The sequence below is a fragment of the Myotis yumanensis genome, unplaced genomic scaffold (genome assembly GCF_028538775.1).
Source record: "Myotis yumanensis isolate MYYU_CA2020_CCGP unplaced genomic scaffold, mMyoYum1.0.hap1 SCAF_3, whole genome shotgun sequence".
NCBI lineage: Eukaryota > Metazoa > Chordata > Mammalia > Chiroptera > Vespertilionidae > Myotis > Myotis yumanensis.
This window is the reverse complement of record NW_027223754.1, coordinates 58555739-58572113: the sequence shown is the minus strand read 5'-3', so window position 1 is coordinate 58572113 and position 16375 is coordinate 58555739. Positions and strand designations below refer to the sequence as shown.

Here is a 16375-nt window from a genome sequence, read left to right as displayed (position 1 = left end):
ACACCAGCCTGCTCCTGAGCCGGGAGACCATGCTGGGTCCGCTGTCCAAAGGGCTTTTAAGGGTGATTTTAGGAGAGATCCCAGGGGATGACCCAACAGAATATTCATCAGCTTGCCAGGTGCGCCCTGATTGGTCGGCACCAGGTCTTAGTCAATGCAGCTGGCCCTGTGGCCAGCTGTGAAGTTACTTGTCTGGTTTTGCTGCTTTTCTGAGCCCGGAGCTGAAACACAACCGAGGCCTAAATGTATTGGATGAGGGTCAGAACCTCACTGTCCCTGGGGCTTCGTGCTTAAAGGCTGTTCTCAGCCCCCTTGTTCCTCTCTAAAGGGGCAAATCAGCATGACTAGCGACATGCCAGGGGAGGAAAAGTCACGCTGGGGCGAGACCCTTGTTCTTAGAATGCTCCCTTTACCAGGTACCCATGTCCCACCCTGGCGACCTTCTGTACCTGGCGGGTCCTCTTGCTCTGCTCATGTCTGTCTGTCTCCCACACCTGGAGCAGTAGCCCCTGCAGTATTTGTTAGTGTTGGCCACTGTATCACCGATTAGGTCACGTGAGATCAAGCCATCCCTCCAAGACTGTCTTCCCATTGCATCCAACACCCAAACAAAGACTCTCCTTCACTCAAATGTTCGTTGTCACCTAGTCTGGGCCTGTGGGACAGGGCAGAAAGGAGCCCAAAGGGGAGGGGGGGTTCAGAAGAAGCTCCAAAGGAAAGGTGATCTTTAAACGGAGAAGTTAGGTCAGAAGACCCAACACATCCAGTCCCTTCCCCCAACCCTGCCCCCCCACCCCACCCCGCCCCCAGCACCCAGTGTGTTTAGAAAGAATAGAGGCCAAGACCTGATGGAGCTTCAGAACACCCGGGAGGAAGGGAACTGGGCCGCGGGAGACCCGCCACAGGCTCAGGAAGGCTTCCTGCGCGGGGCGACCGAGTCTCGGGCCAGGGCCAGGGCAGAGGGCAGAGGGCAGAACGCGCAGGCCGGGGATTGAGTCACCAGTGCCCACGGGGCGGCGGTGTGGCTCCGCGCATGCTCAGCTCGCGGCCCTCCGCAAGTGCCGGGCTCCGGAGGCGCCGGAAGCACCGGGAGCCGCCGCATGGCGCAGACAGGGGACACCGGCCTACGGACCCGGGGGCTGCGGCGCGCGGGCGCGGCCCTGGGGCGCGCGCCTTGGCTCTGGGCTCTGGCGCTGCTCGGGCAGGCGGCAGCCGCGGGCGCGCCCTCCAGGCGCCAGTGGCCCGTGCCCTACAGGTGAGCGCGCGCGGGGCGGCGGGCGCGCGCGCGGGGCGGCGGGCGCGCGCGGGGGGCGGCGGGCGCGCGCGGGGCGGCGGGCGCGCGCGGGGCGTGGCGTCCGGGTCTCGGGGCCGTGGGCAAACCCCGGCGCGGTGTGGAAGGGAGTTGGGAGCGCAGGAGGGGCCCCTGCCTGCTGCGTGCCGCCCTGGGGCCTCTCTCTTAGGGACACTTGCGTCAGTGAGGAGGGAACAGACCCAGGGCTGACCTGAATTATGGAAGAAAAGGGAAGTAAAGCTATTTTATCGCGTCACTTCTAGACTCTTTGAACAGTGGGGACTTTTAACTTCACATTTATTACGTTGCACCATCATTAGCTATATTGAGTGCATAACCTTTGGCAGACTTTACAGCAGCATCCCCTGGTCTCGGTTCGCCGGGACTTCCCGTTTTTAGCACTGAAAGCCCGATGTCCCGGGAAGTCCCAGGCGGGCGGGTGACACTTCCTTCGCCCGCCGTCTGAAGCCCGGAGGTAGGACGCTGGTCGCAAGTCAAGCGCGGAGGCTGCAGAACCGTGAGGCGGAATCCAGCCTTTGACCTAGAAGAGTATTTACTTGGCCTGATACTGTCAGGTGGCTAAACACAGAGAAAGAAAACATGCTGTCACATGGGGCTCGGGAAAGGCCAGCAGCTTTGAAAACGCATAAAAACTAGCCCAGCCGGTGAGGCTCAGTGGCTGAGCATGGCCATCAGGGTTCCATTCAGGGCAGGGCGCAGGCGGGTCTCATCCCCAGTGTGGGGGTGCAGGAGGCAGCCAGTCAGTGATTCTCATCATTGATGTTCCAGTCTCTTTCTCCCTCTCCCTTCCTCTCTGAAATCAATAAAAAAAGTAAAATCATTCTCTCTCTCTCTCTCTCTCTCTCTCTCTATATATATATATATATATACACACAACTATTTTAGATGATGACAAAATAGTGAGTTGGGAGTGAGCTTCGGATTCCACCTGCCGCCGATCAGATCCGGCACCATCAAGGCTAGCTGTGTGATCTTGGCAAAGTTGTTCAGTACCTCTGCGCCCACGTGTCCTCCGTCAGAAAGTGGGGATGTGGTAGCGCTACCTTAGTTTTGTTGGGAGGATTAAATCTAGTAAATGCCAGCTGTTGTCACACCTGGATATTAGTGGATTTTGCTCACGGAGTGGTTTTCACCAGTTCTTGTTTTGTTTGCTTGATATACATGAAAAGAGAAGTTTGGGGTTGATGCCTGTGTTCTGGGAAATGTTAATAAAATGTTCATAGGAAGTAAAAATTAAATATTCAATAAAACAAGGAGGAAAGTGTAAATGCAAAACTACTTGATTTAAGGGCAGGGTATTGAGTATGACTTCTTATGTTTGTTTAACACTTTCAAATATGAAGTATATGTTGCTATCTAATAACCTCACCTGTATATAAGAAAATTTATTAAGTGTGGACTTAAATTATGCTTTAGAAATTACCTTAGACGTAAAATAGGTTTTGCAGTGGGCAGGCGAGACATACATAATTAAACGTTTGTTTAAACCAGGTAAGCACCTATCAAACAGGTGAGTATACCTGAATCTGGGCAATGTTCCTGAGGGTTGTTACTATTTTTGGCTAACATCTAGATTTCAATTAAAATAAGAATTTTTGTTGATGTGCTAGGATTGTAAAACAGTAGCTCTAGCTGGAACCTCAGGGATCTAGGATTCTTAGAGCACAGATATAGGTAGCTTCTTTCCCTTTCATCTTTTCTCCCCGTGTCTAATATGGGAGGTGACCAACAATCATTCAGCTGAATTCCCCTGTAGTCCTATTGCCATGGCCTTCTCAGGCCACTTTCTTTTCTTGTTGCATTATTGAAGTAGCCTCCTAAAACTAACCTCTCAGCCTTAATTTGGCCTCTCTACCTTCTTCTAATTTATAAAATAAGGTTTATTTTACAGCAAAATCAGTCATATCAGATCTGCTACTTAAAATCCTTTATGCTGACTCTGCCCTCCCGGTGGTAGGACTCAGGGGGTTGGGCTGCCTCCCTCTCCTCTCACCACTCCTGCCTGGAAGCCTAAAGGCCAGTCTAATTACCTACCAGAGACTCTTCCAGTGTGTTGTGCTTATCTTTATAATACTTAGTGTTTTCTCTCCCTTTCTGTCCTAATCTTGGAAAGTAGCTTAAAAACCTAGGCCAGATCTTCATCTCTCTCTTTGGCCTCCTCACGCCCACCTGTCCCATACAGGTGGAAATGATTTCTTCCTCTTTTGTGTCCATAGGACTTTGTGTATTTCTTTGGTCTAGCTCAGTGATGGCGAACCTATGACACGCATATCAGAGGTGACACGTGAACTCATTTTTTTGGTTGATTTTTCTTTGTTAAATGGCATTTAAATATATAAAATAAATATCAAAAATATAAGTCTTTGTTTTACTATGGTTGCAAATATCAAAAAATTTCTATATGTGACACGGCACCAGAGTTAAGTTAGGGTTTTTCAAAATGCTGACACGCCGAGCTCAAAAGGTTCGCCATCACTGGTCTAGCACCTACTACACTGCGCTTCATTGTTTAATGTCTTCCCAGCCCAGACCCAAAGCGCCTCGAGGAAGGGAATGACATTATAATATTTATTTCCCTCCTTCCTAGTATAGCGTCCTACACATAGTAGGTCCTCAATAAATACTGGTTTAAGGAATATTAGTGAATTTTTAAGAAAATAGTAAACATATTCTATTTAATCATAATTATCTTTGAATAATCTTAGCACTTAGCATATGGATTGTTTGGGAAATTAAGTATTGTTTGTAAACTATTCCTTTATTCAGTAAACATTTGTCTACTAAATAAGATCTAGAGCTATAACACTTTAAGGTATGGTCCCCATCTTCAAAATTCTCCCAGTGGGAGCAAGAAACAGGGAAGCATGTTATTATCCACGTGTTTTTAATATATCTTTTGCTGTAAAAGAAATCATTGGAGTTTGTTCACAGGATAAATAAAATGTATATTTATATGCTATGGGCTTAGCTTTAAATGTTTTCTCTAAAAATGTTATTGACAGTGAAGTTAAAATTTGGATTTTAAAATGTGCAAGAAGAAGCATCCTAAGTTGATGGTTTCCTTTTCTTTATTAGACGCTTTTCCTTTCGTCCGGCACCAGATCCTTACTGTCAAGCTAAATACACTTTCTGTCCAACTGGCTCCCCTACCCCAGTTATGAAGGGTGATGATGTCATTGAAGTCTTTCGGTTACAAGCCCCAGTATGGGAATTTAAATATGGAGACCTCCTGGGACACTTGGTAAGGATGTATCTTGATCTTACAAGTTCAGTTAATTAAATTATGTCATTATTAAGTGGATTTGAGGAAATAGTTTAGATTATGTTTATTGGTTTTGCTCTGCGTGTATTTAAAATGAGTAGTCAAGCCCTGCCAGCGTGGCACAGTGGTTGGGCATCGATCTATGAACCAGGAGGTCAGGGTTTGATTCCGGGTCCGGGCTTGATCCCCAGTAGGGGGTGTGCAGGAGGCCACCAATCAAATTCTCTCATCAATGATGTTTCTATCTTTCCCTCTCCCTTCCTCTCTGAAATCGATAAAATATTTTTTTTAAAATGAATAATCAAAAAAACCCCCACATTATCAGGTTTCGTGATCCTGACAATAATAAATGCAGTTGCTCTCATTCCTTTTAATATTCTGAATCCAAACTCAATTCCTGTACCCAGCTCCTGGAAAGTAGGAAGGGAGGAGGCCCAGAGAAAGGGGCAAAGCAGTCAGGAAACACTTCTTCATTTTCAGGTCCTGTTGAATGTACTTTTCCTGGGTTAGTCCACCGTTTGAGTGTCTCACTCCCTGTGAGGTACATAGAGTTCCTTCCTGAGACTGTGGCATGGGGGCCTCTCACACTCATTCTAAGATGTAAGGAAATTAGGAACGGTCCACATAGCATACGTTTTCCCAATCTGAGGTGAGCTGCAGTGGCAGTCAGAGTGGATGAGGGTCTGAAATTTGAGGAGCTATAAAGTGGACCGAGTAGCATCATGGAAGAAGGAACAGCTGAACAGTTGTTCTGCTTGACTTGCATTTGTGGTATATCTATCACATTTGCTTCCTCTGGTCCCTGGACCAGTGGTTGCTTCACAAATACTTTTATGCCTGTATGATCTTTACACAGAAAATTATGCACGATGCCATTGGATTCAAGAGTACTTTAACTGGCAAGAACTACACAATGGAATGGTATGAACTTTTCCAACTTGGAAACTGCACATTTCCCCATCTCCGACCTGAAATGAATGCCCCATTCTGGTGTAATCAAGGAGCTGCCTGCTTTTTTGAAGGAATTGATGATGGTCACTGGAAGGAGAATGGGACGTTAGTTCAAGTAGCAACCATATCAGGTAAGTTAAAAAAAATACGGCATTATTTGATGATTGCATCTAACTATCTAAATGATAGAAATTTTTTTCATTGAGGCATTTCAGTAATGTCTTACTTTATAGGGGTCAGTTTATAAAATGTACTTCTAGAACCACTAACCTTTGACCCAAACTATTACTCATGCAAAACTTCAAGTGTAAGTGATGAGTAGCTTATCTCCTTTATTCCCGTGGTAAAAATAAATGACATGATAAAACACTTTACACAATGTAATTGGACTTCTTAAATAATAGAGGGAAATACATAAAATGCCTGAAAAAAATAATTCATTAAAGGACCCGTTAACTGTATCTGGGAAGAGGCTTTTAGTGATGATACATTAAAATAATAATAGCCACCACTCATGTTCTGAGTACTTTACATATATCACAGCATTTATAATCACAGAAGCCCCCTGAGATAGTTGCTATTAGTTTTCCCATTTTTACAGATAGGGAAACTGAGGCACAATGAGCTAAAAGTCCCACAACTAAGGAAGTGGGACTGCAAACTTGGCAGTCAAGCTTTATTAACTCTTTTCTTAACTACTTTGTACATTGCCTCCTAAAACATATGATCTCACACATTTGAGGCCTCTTGAGCAATTTAAATATTTTATCTCTGAGATTTTCTGTTCTCTTGCATGTGCCAGTATTTGAAAGTTGCTAAAACAGTTGGAATTTTGCTGCGTGCGTATTGCATTTAGTTAGTGGTAAAGAAAGGAGTTCAGCAGAACTTGTATCAGAAACTGGTCACATTTTATCTTACTGACTCCTTGCTTCGTGTGTAGAATGAGGATGAGGCTATAAGAGGTAGGGAGCGTGCCCATATAATTTATAGGACTCTACATTATAAATTGTTGTTCTCCACAAAAGTGGAAATAATAAAACCACTGTTTGTTATAAGAACTATTCAATGAACCACAGGAGTTGAGGAAATTACCATGCTTTCCGCTTATACAGCTCTTTACAGAGCATTTTAGATTGTGTTCAATTGGGAAGATAAAATACTCTTTTTACAAATAAGGAATTAAAGTTCAGCCAGGTGGCATGATCTACCTGTCTTTTAAGGTCACATAGGTTAATGTAGAACCAGGAATAGAATTGGTGTCTCTTACATGTCATCTGGGGACATTTTAACTATATGCTGTGCTGTTTTCTAATCTTTCTTTCAACTATATACCATGCTGTTTTCTACTTCCTAATTGCTACAAAGCATCCCAATAATATAAAAGTTCATTTCTTTTTTACCAGTGTTCGGTATAATAAATAGCTACTCTTTCATTCTAGGCCAGTTCACATCTCTCCTTTCTCATTTCCTCCCAGCTCATTATCTGAAAATTCTTCCTGCTGACATAAACATATAGTCATATGAACAAGAGAGCACTGTATGCCAGTACTTAAATCTTTTAAGTTATCCATCTGCTCTGTGATTAATCCTATCCATTGGCCTTTTCTCATGTTACAAAACAGTGTTTCAAAGCATTCTTATCTCTTAATCACAGCACTGGCTTTTCCAAGTTGAAGAACACTAAGAACAGTCTCCCAAGTTTTAAGAAAACAGGTTTCATTCTATAAAATTTTAATTCTATCAAATTGACAAAACAGCCACTCTATTTTATAGCATGAACTACTGATTTTACAGATTCCAGTTGGAGTAACCTAAGAAGCATCCATAGTGACAAAGTGAAATGTCGTGGCCAGGCTCTTTTAGCCATCATAAATGCCCAGATGAGCTTGTAAACATGCAGAGTACAGTGTTTTGTTACCATTTAGAGCAGCGGTTCTCAACCTGTGGGTCGCGACCCCTTTGGCGGTCGAACAACCCTTTCACAGGGGTCACCTAAGACCATCCTGCATATCAGATATTTACATTACAATTCATAACAGTAGCAACATTACAGTTATGAAGTAGTAACGAAAATAATTTTATGGTTGGGTCACAACATGAGGAACTATATTTAAAGGGCCAGAAGGTAAAAATAAAATAAAATAAAATAAAATAATAAAATAAAATAAATAAAATAAAAATAAATAAAATAAATAAAATAAAATAAAATAAATAAAGGGCCAGAAGGTTGAGAACCACTGATTTAGAGGCTCTTGTGCTCTGGTACAAAGTGGTAGGAGGGACTGTTAGCCATCCAGGAGTCCATATAGTCTATGAACTTGGCCAAAAACATTTCCAGTTTTAGTTGATTTATTAGAAGAATGTGTGTGGTGGGTAGGAAGGTTGTAAGCAGAATCTCAACAGCTGCAGGTACAGGAAGAAAGGGAAATACCAAATGTTCTGGGTGGGTGGGGTACAGTGCGTCCTCTTATCATAGCGGTTCCCAACCTGTGGGTCGCAACCCCTTTGGCGGTTAAACGACCCTTTCACAGGGGTCGCCTAAGACCATCCTGCATATTAGATATTTACATTACGATTCATAACAGTAGCAACATTACAGTTATGAAGTAGCAACGAAAATAATTTTATGGTTGGGTCACAACATGAGGAACTGTATTTAAAGGGCCAGAAGGTTGAGAACCACTGTCTTATCACATTGGAAGGCAGCCTTCTCTAGCTAATCCTCAGGAGCCACACAGACTGCACGCATGCCATGCCTTGTGACTGAGCTCCGCATTTCACCCCCCTCAGTTCTTGTATGTGTTACCCCATTCACTCTTTGCTCTTACACAATTTCCCCTGCTTTCTTTTTCTCTTTTGCCTCTGAATACAAGTTTTGTTGAGAGGGGTAAAGAAAGACAGCTTCTATATGTGTATAGTTTTGCTTTTGATTATAGCTTAAATGACTATAATAATTAGTGTATGTAAAACTCATCTTTATACAGCCTATTATTATATCTAATGTTTACAATTAAGAAACATCTAGTGCCTTGAACATGGAATAAAAACTGGCTGAGCTTGGATTCCTATTGTGAGATGCAGGTTTGGAAATTCAAAAACTATTGTTTATGTATGTACATCTATAGCCTTAATCTGGTTAGAACATTTGACTTAAAACTAACATGATTAGTTTTGATATTCACATGTCATTTTTTTTCACTAGGAAACATGTTTAACAAAATGGCACAGTGGGTAAAACAGGACAATGAAACAGGGATTTATTATGAGACATGGACTGTCCAAGCCAGCCCAGAAAAAGGGGCAGAGACATGGTTTGAATCCTACGACTGTTCCAAATTTGTGTTAAGGACATATAAGAAGTTGGCTGAACTTGGAGCAGAGTTCAAGAAGATAGAAACCAACTACACAAGGATATTTCTTTACAGTGGAGAACCTACTTTTTTGGGAAATGAAACATCTGTTTTTGGGCCAGCTGGAAATAAGACTCTTGCTTTAGCCATAAAAAGGTTTTATTACCCCTTCAAACCACATTTGTCAACTAAAGAATTTCTCTTGAGTCTTGTAAAAATTTTTGATGCAGTGATTATACACAGACAGTTCTATTTGTTTTATAATTTTGAATATTGGTTTTTACCTATGAAATTTCCTTTTATTAAAATAACATATGAAGAAATCCCTTTACCTAACAGAAACAACACAATCTCTGGTTTATAAAATCTTTATTCTACTGATTTGTATCCTTCTACCACCAGCATATCAGTCTTTCATGGAGTTGTTTTACATTTGTGTATTTTTTAGGCCTTTCTTCCTTGGGGCAAAAAGGTAAAATGCACAGGGGCAGAATTGCTGCATAATAATATCTCAGGAATTTTTTTGGAAAGAAGCTGAAACTCTAATAGTGTTGGCCAAAGTGACCACATTATGTGATCTTGATTTCAATCTCCCAACCCTTTATTAACATGGAGAATTACAGTTTATATCAGCTATATAGGCTTTTTAGACCCAACATTTTAAAATCATGAATATAGTGTACCAAGATTTTAAAATTAGCCCAGGTGACATTTTCATGGTAGGAGCTATTGTCTTCTGGTATGGCAGTTACCCTTTTTCATTTAAGTACTCTTTGGTAGTTTAGACTGACTTTACAGCTCTTGCAGCTTTTGGAACTGTTCTATTTGATTTTGTTCTGTCCACTTAAAGCTAAAGACTAATCTGGACACCATATGTAGAGTGGCTGTGGTTCCAGATGAAAAAGAGCACAAGTGTTTGGCTAGTATTTTAGAACTAGCTAGTAACTGGCATTGTGTGATATAAGCAACTTAATACTTTCGAACCTTAGTTTCCTTAGTTCTAAAATGATTCATCTGTGAGGACTGTTGTAAAGATTGAAGCCATGTATGTTTGACATAGTAAGGTCACAATAAATGGTAGCTATAAAGATTAATCGAAGAATGAACTGGATCTTGCCTAATGAAACTAATGGGCGTTACTGACTGCAGACATGTCTGGGTGATAGGTGCCCTGACTCCTTCACTGCCACTGGAGCCCCCCTCTGCCCACTGAAGCTGCCAGCTCGGAGGAAGAGGGTAAACTTCTCATCCAGAGGACAGGTTTTTGGCAGGGGTCTCCAAGTAGCTGTACTTCCAATTAGGGCCATCAAACAAGGTTACAGGGTCCTTTAAGTGTCTGATGATCTGCTAAACACACTGTCTCTATTCATGGAAAAAACAGTAAGACGATGAAGCAAGAATCAGAGGAAAAAAACACCTGTGTTTAGTGTTCACTGTACCAATCATATTCAGTTTCTGTTAACATTTGAGTGCTTCCTGAGAGGTTAGTACATGATCTCTGAGGTCTCATAAAAAGCCTAAGCATGGATATTATTTACCTGGTCCACACGAGTAAATAGGTTTTAGAAAGCTTAAGTGACCTTTTCCATGGCTACCCAGCGAGCGTTAAGAGCCACATTTGAACCAAGTTCTACTGACTGAACGGGATGCACTCTCAAGCAAGCTTTGTCAGCGCTGGTGTGTCCTCAGACCAATGTCTGCATCATGGCCCTTAGGAGAGGAGTACAGATACTGATAGGAAGCATTTAGAAACTTCAACTAGCTGGAGTAATTTTGTTTCTGTTGAATCTAATTTTTTAAAAAATAGGGCTTGTATTTTATGTCATTTTATAATTCATTTGTCTAGGAATTCACTTTTATTTTTCAAATTATAGGCACTATACGATAGCCTGAAAATAAAAACCCAGCCCGTTACTACAGATAGCTTGAGAAATTGCAGAGCCTTACTCAAGTACATAGGGAGAACTTGGATCTTTGCATTATCTCTATCTACTGGCTACAACTGGGTAAGGCCGTCTTTTACTGGGTTCTTAGGAAAGTTGTTCCAGGAAAACAATAGTTTAGATTTACAGAGTTGCATTGGGATAATAAGCAAACTCCTGTGCCAAGTTTGTTAGCTGTGCACGACAGAACTTGGTTCAAGAGCAAAGCTGAATGAGGACATCTGTAGATGGAACTTGAATTTTTAAGCAATATTCTAATAGTTACGTTAAAAAAGCATTCAAGAGTTTTAATAGTTCCTAAGAATACTAATAAATGAAGAAATTCCGTGAAAGTAGCAGACTCAGGTGACTAGCACAAAAAGCATAACATTCATATAAGTAAGTACTTTTTAAGAATTTTCTGAACCTCTCGAACTATCCTTAAAAGATGAAGTAGGGCTTTGCGATAGAGATGATTCAAGAATGTTTTCAAAATAGGAGTTGGGCCACGCAGGAATTTACCAATTAAATGCAGACCTTTGAAATACTGTATAACTTCAGTGTGATTGCTACTTTTCTGTTAAGTTGTAAATTGATAAAATTTCCTCTGTTTAAGAGAAACCATTTTGTTGAAGTTTGAATTATATAAGGGCTTTACAATAAATATACTCTCACTTATTAATTCTGGCTCAGTATTAAGATAAGTATACCCACAAACTGGCATAAATATAGTCTTATAGAGCAGCGGTTCTCAACCTGTGGGTCGAACGACCCTTTCACAGGGGTCGCCTAAGACCATCAGAAAACACATATATAATTACATATTGTTTTTGTGATTAATCACTATGCTTTAATTATGTTCAATTTGTAACAATGAAATTGGGGGTCACCACAACAAGAACTGTATTAAAGGGTCACAGCATTAGGAAGGTTGAGAACCACTGTTATAGAGGAATATAGTCAAAAGGTGAAATTACTGAACTCTAAGTATTTGAAACCCTCAATCAAAATTGGCTCTTTAGAAATCAGAAAAAACAAGATTAGGAAGTTTATCGTTTTATGATCTGCTCTGGTGGCATTTAATGACTTCTCTGGGACTGCAGTTCCTTTAAGGTGATGACTTCATTTTTTTAAAGAAATTGTTGGCATGTTATACAAAGAGCAGTGCTCCAAAACGACGTTTTTTTTTTTCCCCCTTTCACAGCCAAACGGTTGGCCAGTTTGTTTCCAGCATCTTCCTCACATTTATCCTTTATTGTCCAAGTAGCTTCCTGCTCCTTAAACTTTCTACATTTTCTCTCCCCTATTTAAAACAAGAGAGGATATTAATTATATATTCTTTTACTGGACTGATTATTCCAAGGATAAGCTCTTAATTCACTTGGAGGAAAAAGGTTTTGTGTCCTTTTATACATGTCATATATGGCCTTTTTAAAAGGAATGTTGAGTGTGAGCAAACAGGTAAAACTTTTCTGGCTGCTTGGTAGTATTAAAACAAGCCCCACAGTTTGCAGGTTGGTGCAGCTGCTATGGAAAGTGTGGAGGTTCCTCAAAAAATTAAAAGTAGGACCCCTTACAACCCAGCAATTTCACTTCTGGGTATATATCCAAAGAAATGCAAAACACTAATTTGAAAAGATATATGCACTCTTATGTTCATTGCATTTTTTACAATAGGCAAGATATTGAAGCAACATAAGTGCCCATCAATAGAAAAGTGGATAAAAAAGTGGTGGTACGTTATGCAATGGAATATTACTCGGCTATAAAAAAAGAATGAAATTTTACTGTTTGTGAGAACATGGATGGAGGATATTATGCTAAGTGAAATAAGTCAGACAGAGAAAGACAAATACCATATGATTTCACTTATATGTGGAATTTAAAGAAAAAACTAAACAAAACAGAAACAGACTGACAGTTATAGAGAACAAACTGAGGGTTGCCAGATGGGATGGGGGTTAGAGGACTGGGTGAAAAAATAATGGGATTAACAAGTACAAATTGGTAGTCATACTGTAAAGTACAGCATAGGGAATACAGTCAGTAATATTGTAATAACTAAGTATGGTGCCAGGTGGGTAGTAGAATTATCAGGGATCACTTTGTCAATGATGTAATTGTCTTAACCATTATGTTGTACACCTGAAACTAACATAAAATAATATTGAATGTCAACTGAGATTAATAAAATGACCTTTCACTAGAAGGCGGAATTCAGTCCTTTAGGATACACTAGCAGAGAATTCATCCTCCTGCCTTTTCCAGCTGCCTTTCCTTGGTTCATGGCCCCTTCCTTCATCTTCAAAGACAGCAGCATAGCTGCTGCTTAGCCTTTCATTATGCATTTTCAATTTTTAAAACTCTTATTACAATAAAGAGCCTAGACCTTTTTAATGTAAATATGAGTTTTTCTAAATCAAAGAAATTTTGAAATCTTCTAAAGCTTTGTCTATAATAAGCATGTCAAACTCAAGGCTGACGGGCCACATGTGGCCCACCAGCCTCGAGTTTGACATGCTTGCTCTACAAATAAGGTATGATATTTAGGACTATAGTATGGACTTTTTAGTGGTATTTTATGCATCATTATTCTGCCTTGTGTCTAGTCTATGCAACCCAGATCAAGGGCTAGAAATTAGAAACAAATGGCCCCACAGTTACACAATCCTTATCTCATCATCTTACTTGACTCACTGATTTGAAACTGATATTTCAAATTCTTAAAAGGAAATGGACTAGCCCAATTTTTCTGTCTTGGTTATTTTTAATATATTTTTTATTGATTTCATAGAAGGGAGAGTGAGAGATAGACACATCAATGATGGGCGAGAATCATTGATCAGCTGCCTCCTGCACGCCCCACACTGGGGACTGAACTTGCAACCCGGATATGTCCTGGCCAGGAATTGAACTGTGACCTCCTCATTCACAGGTCGATGCTCAACCACTGAGCAATGCAGTCTGGGCTGTCTTGTTTTTATTTTTTAATTTATGAAGAGTTCTGAGTATTTCCAGTGATATTAGTTTTTGCAGTTGTAAGTCTATATTGTGCAAAGAACTTTATAAAGTTTATAATAAATGTAAACATAATTTTATTTAAAAAAACAATAAATTCAATCAAAAACAGCCTCTCAGATAAACTGGGGCTGGAGTCCGTGCAAAGATTGTCCCCAGCTATGTATAGGGGAGAGATTACTTCTATCTCCTTAAAGAACTTTAGTTCAGGCCTGAGGCTCCTTCACATCACCCCCTCCCTTCTATCCTAATGCTTTTCTGTAAATATAAAAAATGAGAGGCCCGGTGCACGGATTCGTGCACAGGTGGGGTCCCTCAACCTGGCCTGTGCCCTCTCGCAATCCAGGACCCCTCGGGATGTTGGACTGCTGGGGTTTTGAAACCTGGCAGTCTGACATCCCCCGAGGGATATAGCAGTGCCAAAGCAACAGGTGGCCAGGGAGGAGCCCCAGCTGGGGCAGGGCACAGCTCCACTGCCACTCATCCTGGCCCTGCTGCACCTGCCACCTGGCTTGGTAGCACTACCACAGAGGCGGGAGAGGCTCCCACTACTGCAGCTGCGCTCGCCAGCCATGAGCACGGCTTCTGGCTGAGCGGTGCTCCTGCTCTGGGAGCGCACTGACCACTAGGGGGCAGCTCCTGCATTGAGGGTCTGCCCCCTGGTGGTCAGTGCATGTCATTTGGTCATAATGGTCACTTAGGCTTTTATATGTATAGACTAGAGGCCCGGTGCACAAAAATTTGTGCACTTGGGGGGGAGGGGGACCCTCAGCCCGGCCTGTGCCCTCTCGCAGTCTGGGACCCCTCAGGGGATGACCACCTGCTGTCTTAAGCCCGCTCCCCGGGGGATTGGGCCTAAGATGGCAGACATCCCTCTGGCAGCCCGGCAGCCCTTGGGGGATGTCCACTTGCCAGCGGGGAGCAGGCCTACACTGCAGTTGGACATCCTTAGCACTGCTGAGGAGGCAGGAGAGGCTCCCACCACCACTGCTGTACTGGCAGCCATCAGCCTGGCTTGTGGCTGAGCAGAGCTCCTCCCATGTGAGAGCGCCCTAACCACCAGGGGACAGCTCCTGCATTGAGCATCTGACCCCTGGTGGTCAGTGTGTGTCATAGTGACCAGTCATTCCCAGTCCTTCTGCTGTTAGGGTCAGTTTGCATATTACCCTTTTACTATATAGGATAGAGGCCTGGTGCACAGGTGGGAGCCGGCTGGTTTGCCCTGAAGGGTGTCCCGGATCAGGGTGGGGGTCCCGCTTAGGTGCCTGGCTAGCCTGGGTGAGGGGATGATGGCTGTTTGCAGCTGGTCACACTCCCTCCAGGATGGGGGTCCCCACTGGGGTGCCTGGCCAGTCTGGGTGAGGGGCTGAAGGCCGTTTTCAGGCTGGCGGGTGACTGAAGCTCCCAACCTCTCCTTTTTTTCTTTTTCTTATTCTGGGATTTATTTACCTTCTATGGCTGTCACGGGAACTGAGAGCCGGCTTTAGCTCTGAGGCTCGGCTCCAGCTCTTAGACCTCAGCTGCTGAAAGCAGGTATCTGGGTTTATTTGGCTTCTATAATTGAAACACTGTTGCAACTCCAGCTCTGAGGCCCGGCTGGCTAAAAGCAGGTTTCTGGGGTTTGTTTAGCTTCTATAATTGCAACATTGTTTCTTAGAGTGCAGCTCAGAGGCCGGCAGCGGCAGGCAGGGAACCTTGGCTTCCTCCATAACTGGAGCAAGCAAGCCTCCTGTTTGCTTCAGCTGCCTGGCTGCCGGCCGCCATCTTGGTTGGCAGTTAATTTGCATATCTCACTGATTAGCAATGGGAAGGGTAGCGAAGTTATGGTTAATTACCATGTTTCTCTATTATTAGATAGGATTGTTCAAATGTAGTAAATTTATTTAATCTTCAATCATGCCTATTTTTTTTTTCTGATAATATTGTTAAAATAGCCCAGATTATTAAGGTAAATTGAAGTTAATGGGAGCTGTTAAGACAGGAGATGAAGCCGAAACCGGTTTGGCTCAGTGGATAGAGCGTCGGCCTGCGGACTGAAAGGTCCCAGGTTCGATTCCGGTCAAGGGCATGTACCTGGGTTGCGGGCACATCCCCAGTGGGAGATGTGCAGGAGGCAGCTGGTCGATGTTTCTCTCTCATCGATGTTTCTGACTCTCTATCTCTCTCCCTTCCTCGCTGTAAAAATTCAATAAAATATATTTAAAAAAAAAAAAAAAAAAAAAAAAGACAGGAGATGAAAATAATTTCAAGTTTAAAAACCATCCTAACTGGAATTATATAGACATTTTTCTCTAAAAAGGCTAGCTGGGTTCTAAATAATCTATTTTATAAATTCTTATTCTAAATGTAGGAAAAACTCATTTTTTATTTTCAACTTAACCACTTTCTTCATAAAATTTGAAGAATAAATTGACATTTCATGGTCAATTTTTAATTTCCTATCACTTTAGGCATCAGAGCTTAAAGATTCCATTTGCCTAACAAAAAAGCCATTCTACTATAAAGCTTATTTAATGTTAAACATTATATCCATCAACTATGAATTTCAAACTAAAACCGT

At 42.1% G+C, this 16375-nt stretch overlaps 1 protein-coding gene across 2 annotated transcripts in view; it reads left to right on the top strand.

The window, feature by feature from the left end:
* Window positions 1-1078: 1078 nt before the first annotated feature.
* The window catches only part of CLN5 (CLN5 intracellular trafficking protein), a 33891-nt gene continuing 18594 nt past the window's right edge, over window positions 1079-16375 (top strand). The window contains exons 1-4 of one of the 2 annotated variants that reach the window (XM_070408916.1): window positions 1079-1255; window positions 4388-4553; window positions 5431-5656; window positions 8728-11479. In XM_070408916.1, the coding sequence (XP_070265017.1) occupies window positions 1101-1255; window positions 4388-4553; window positions 5431-5656; window positions 8728-9239 (1059 nt within the window). In that variant the 5' untranslated portion in view covers window positions 1079-1100 and the 3' untranslated portion in view covers window positions 9240-11479. Of the gene's footprint in view, window positions 1256-4387; window positions 4554-5430; window positions 5657-8727; window positions 11480-16375 lie in introns of those variants that run through there. The other variant, XM_070408917.1, reaches the window with a different exon arrangement.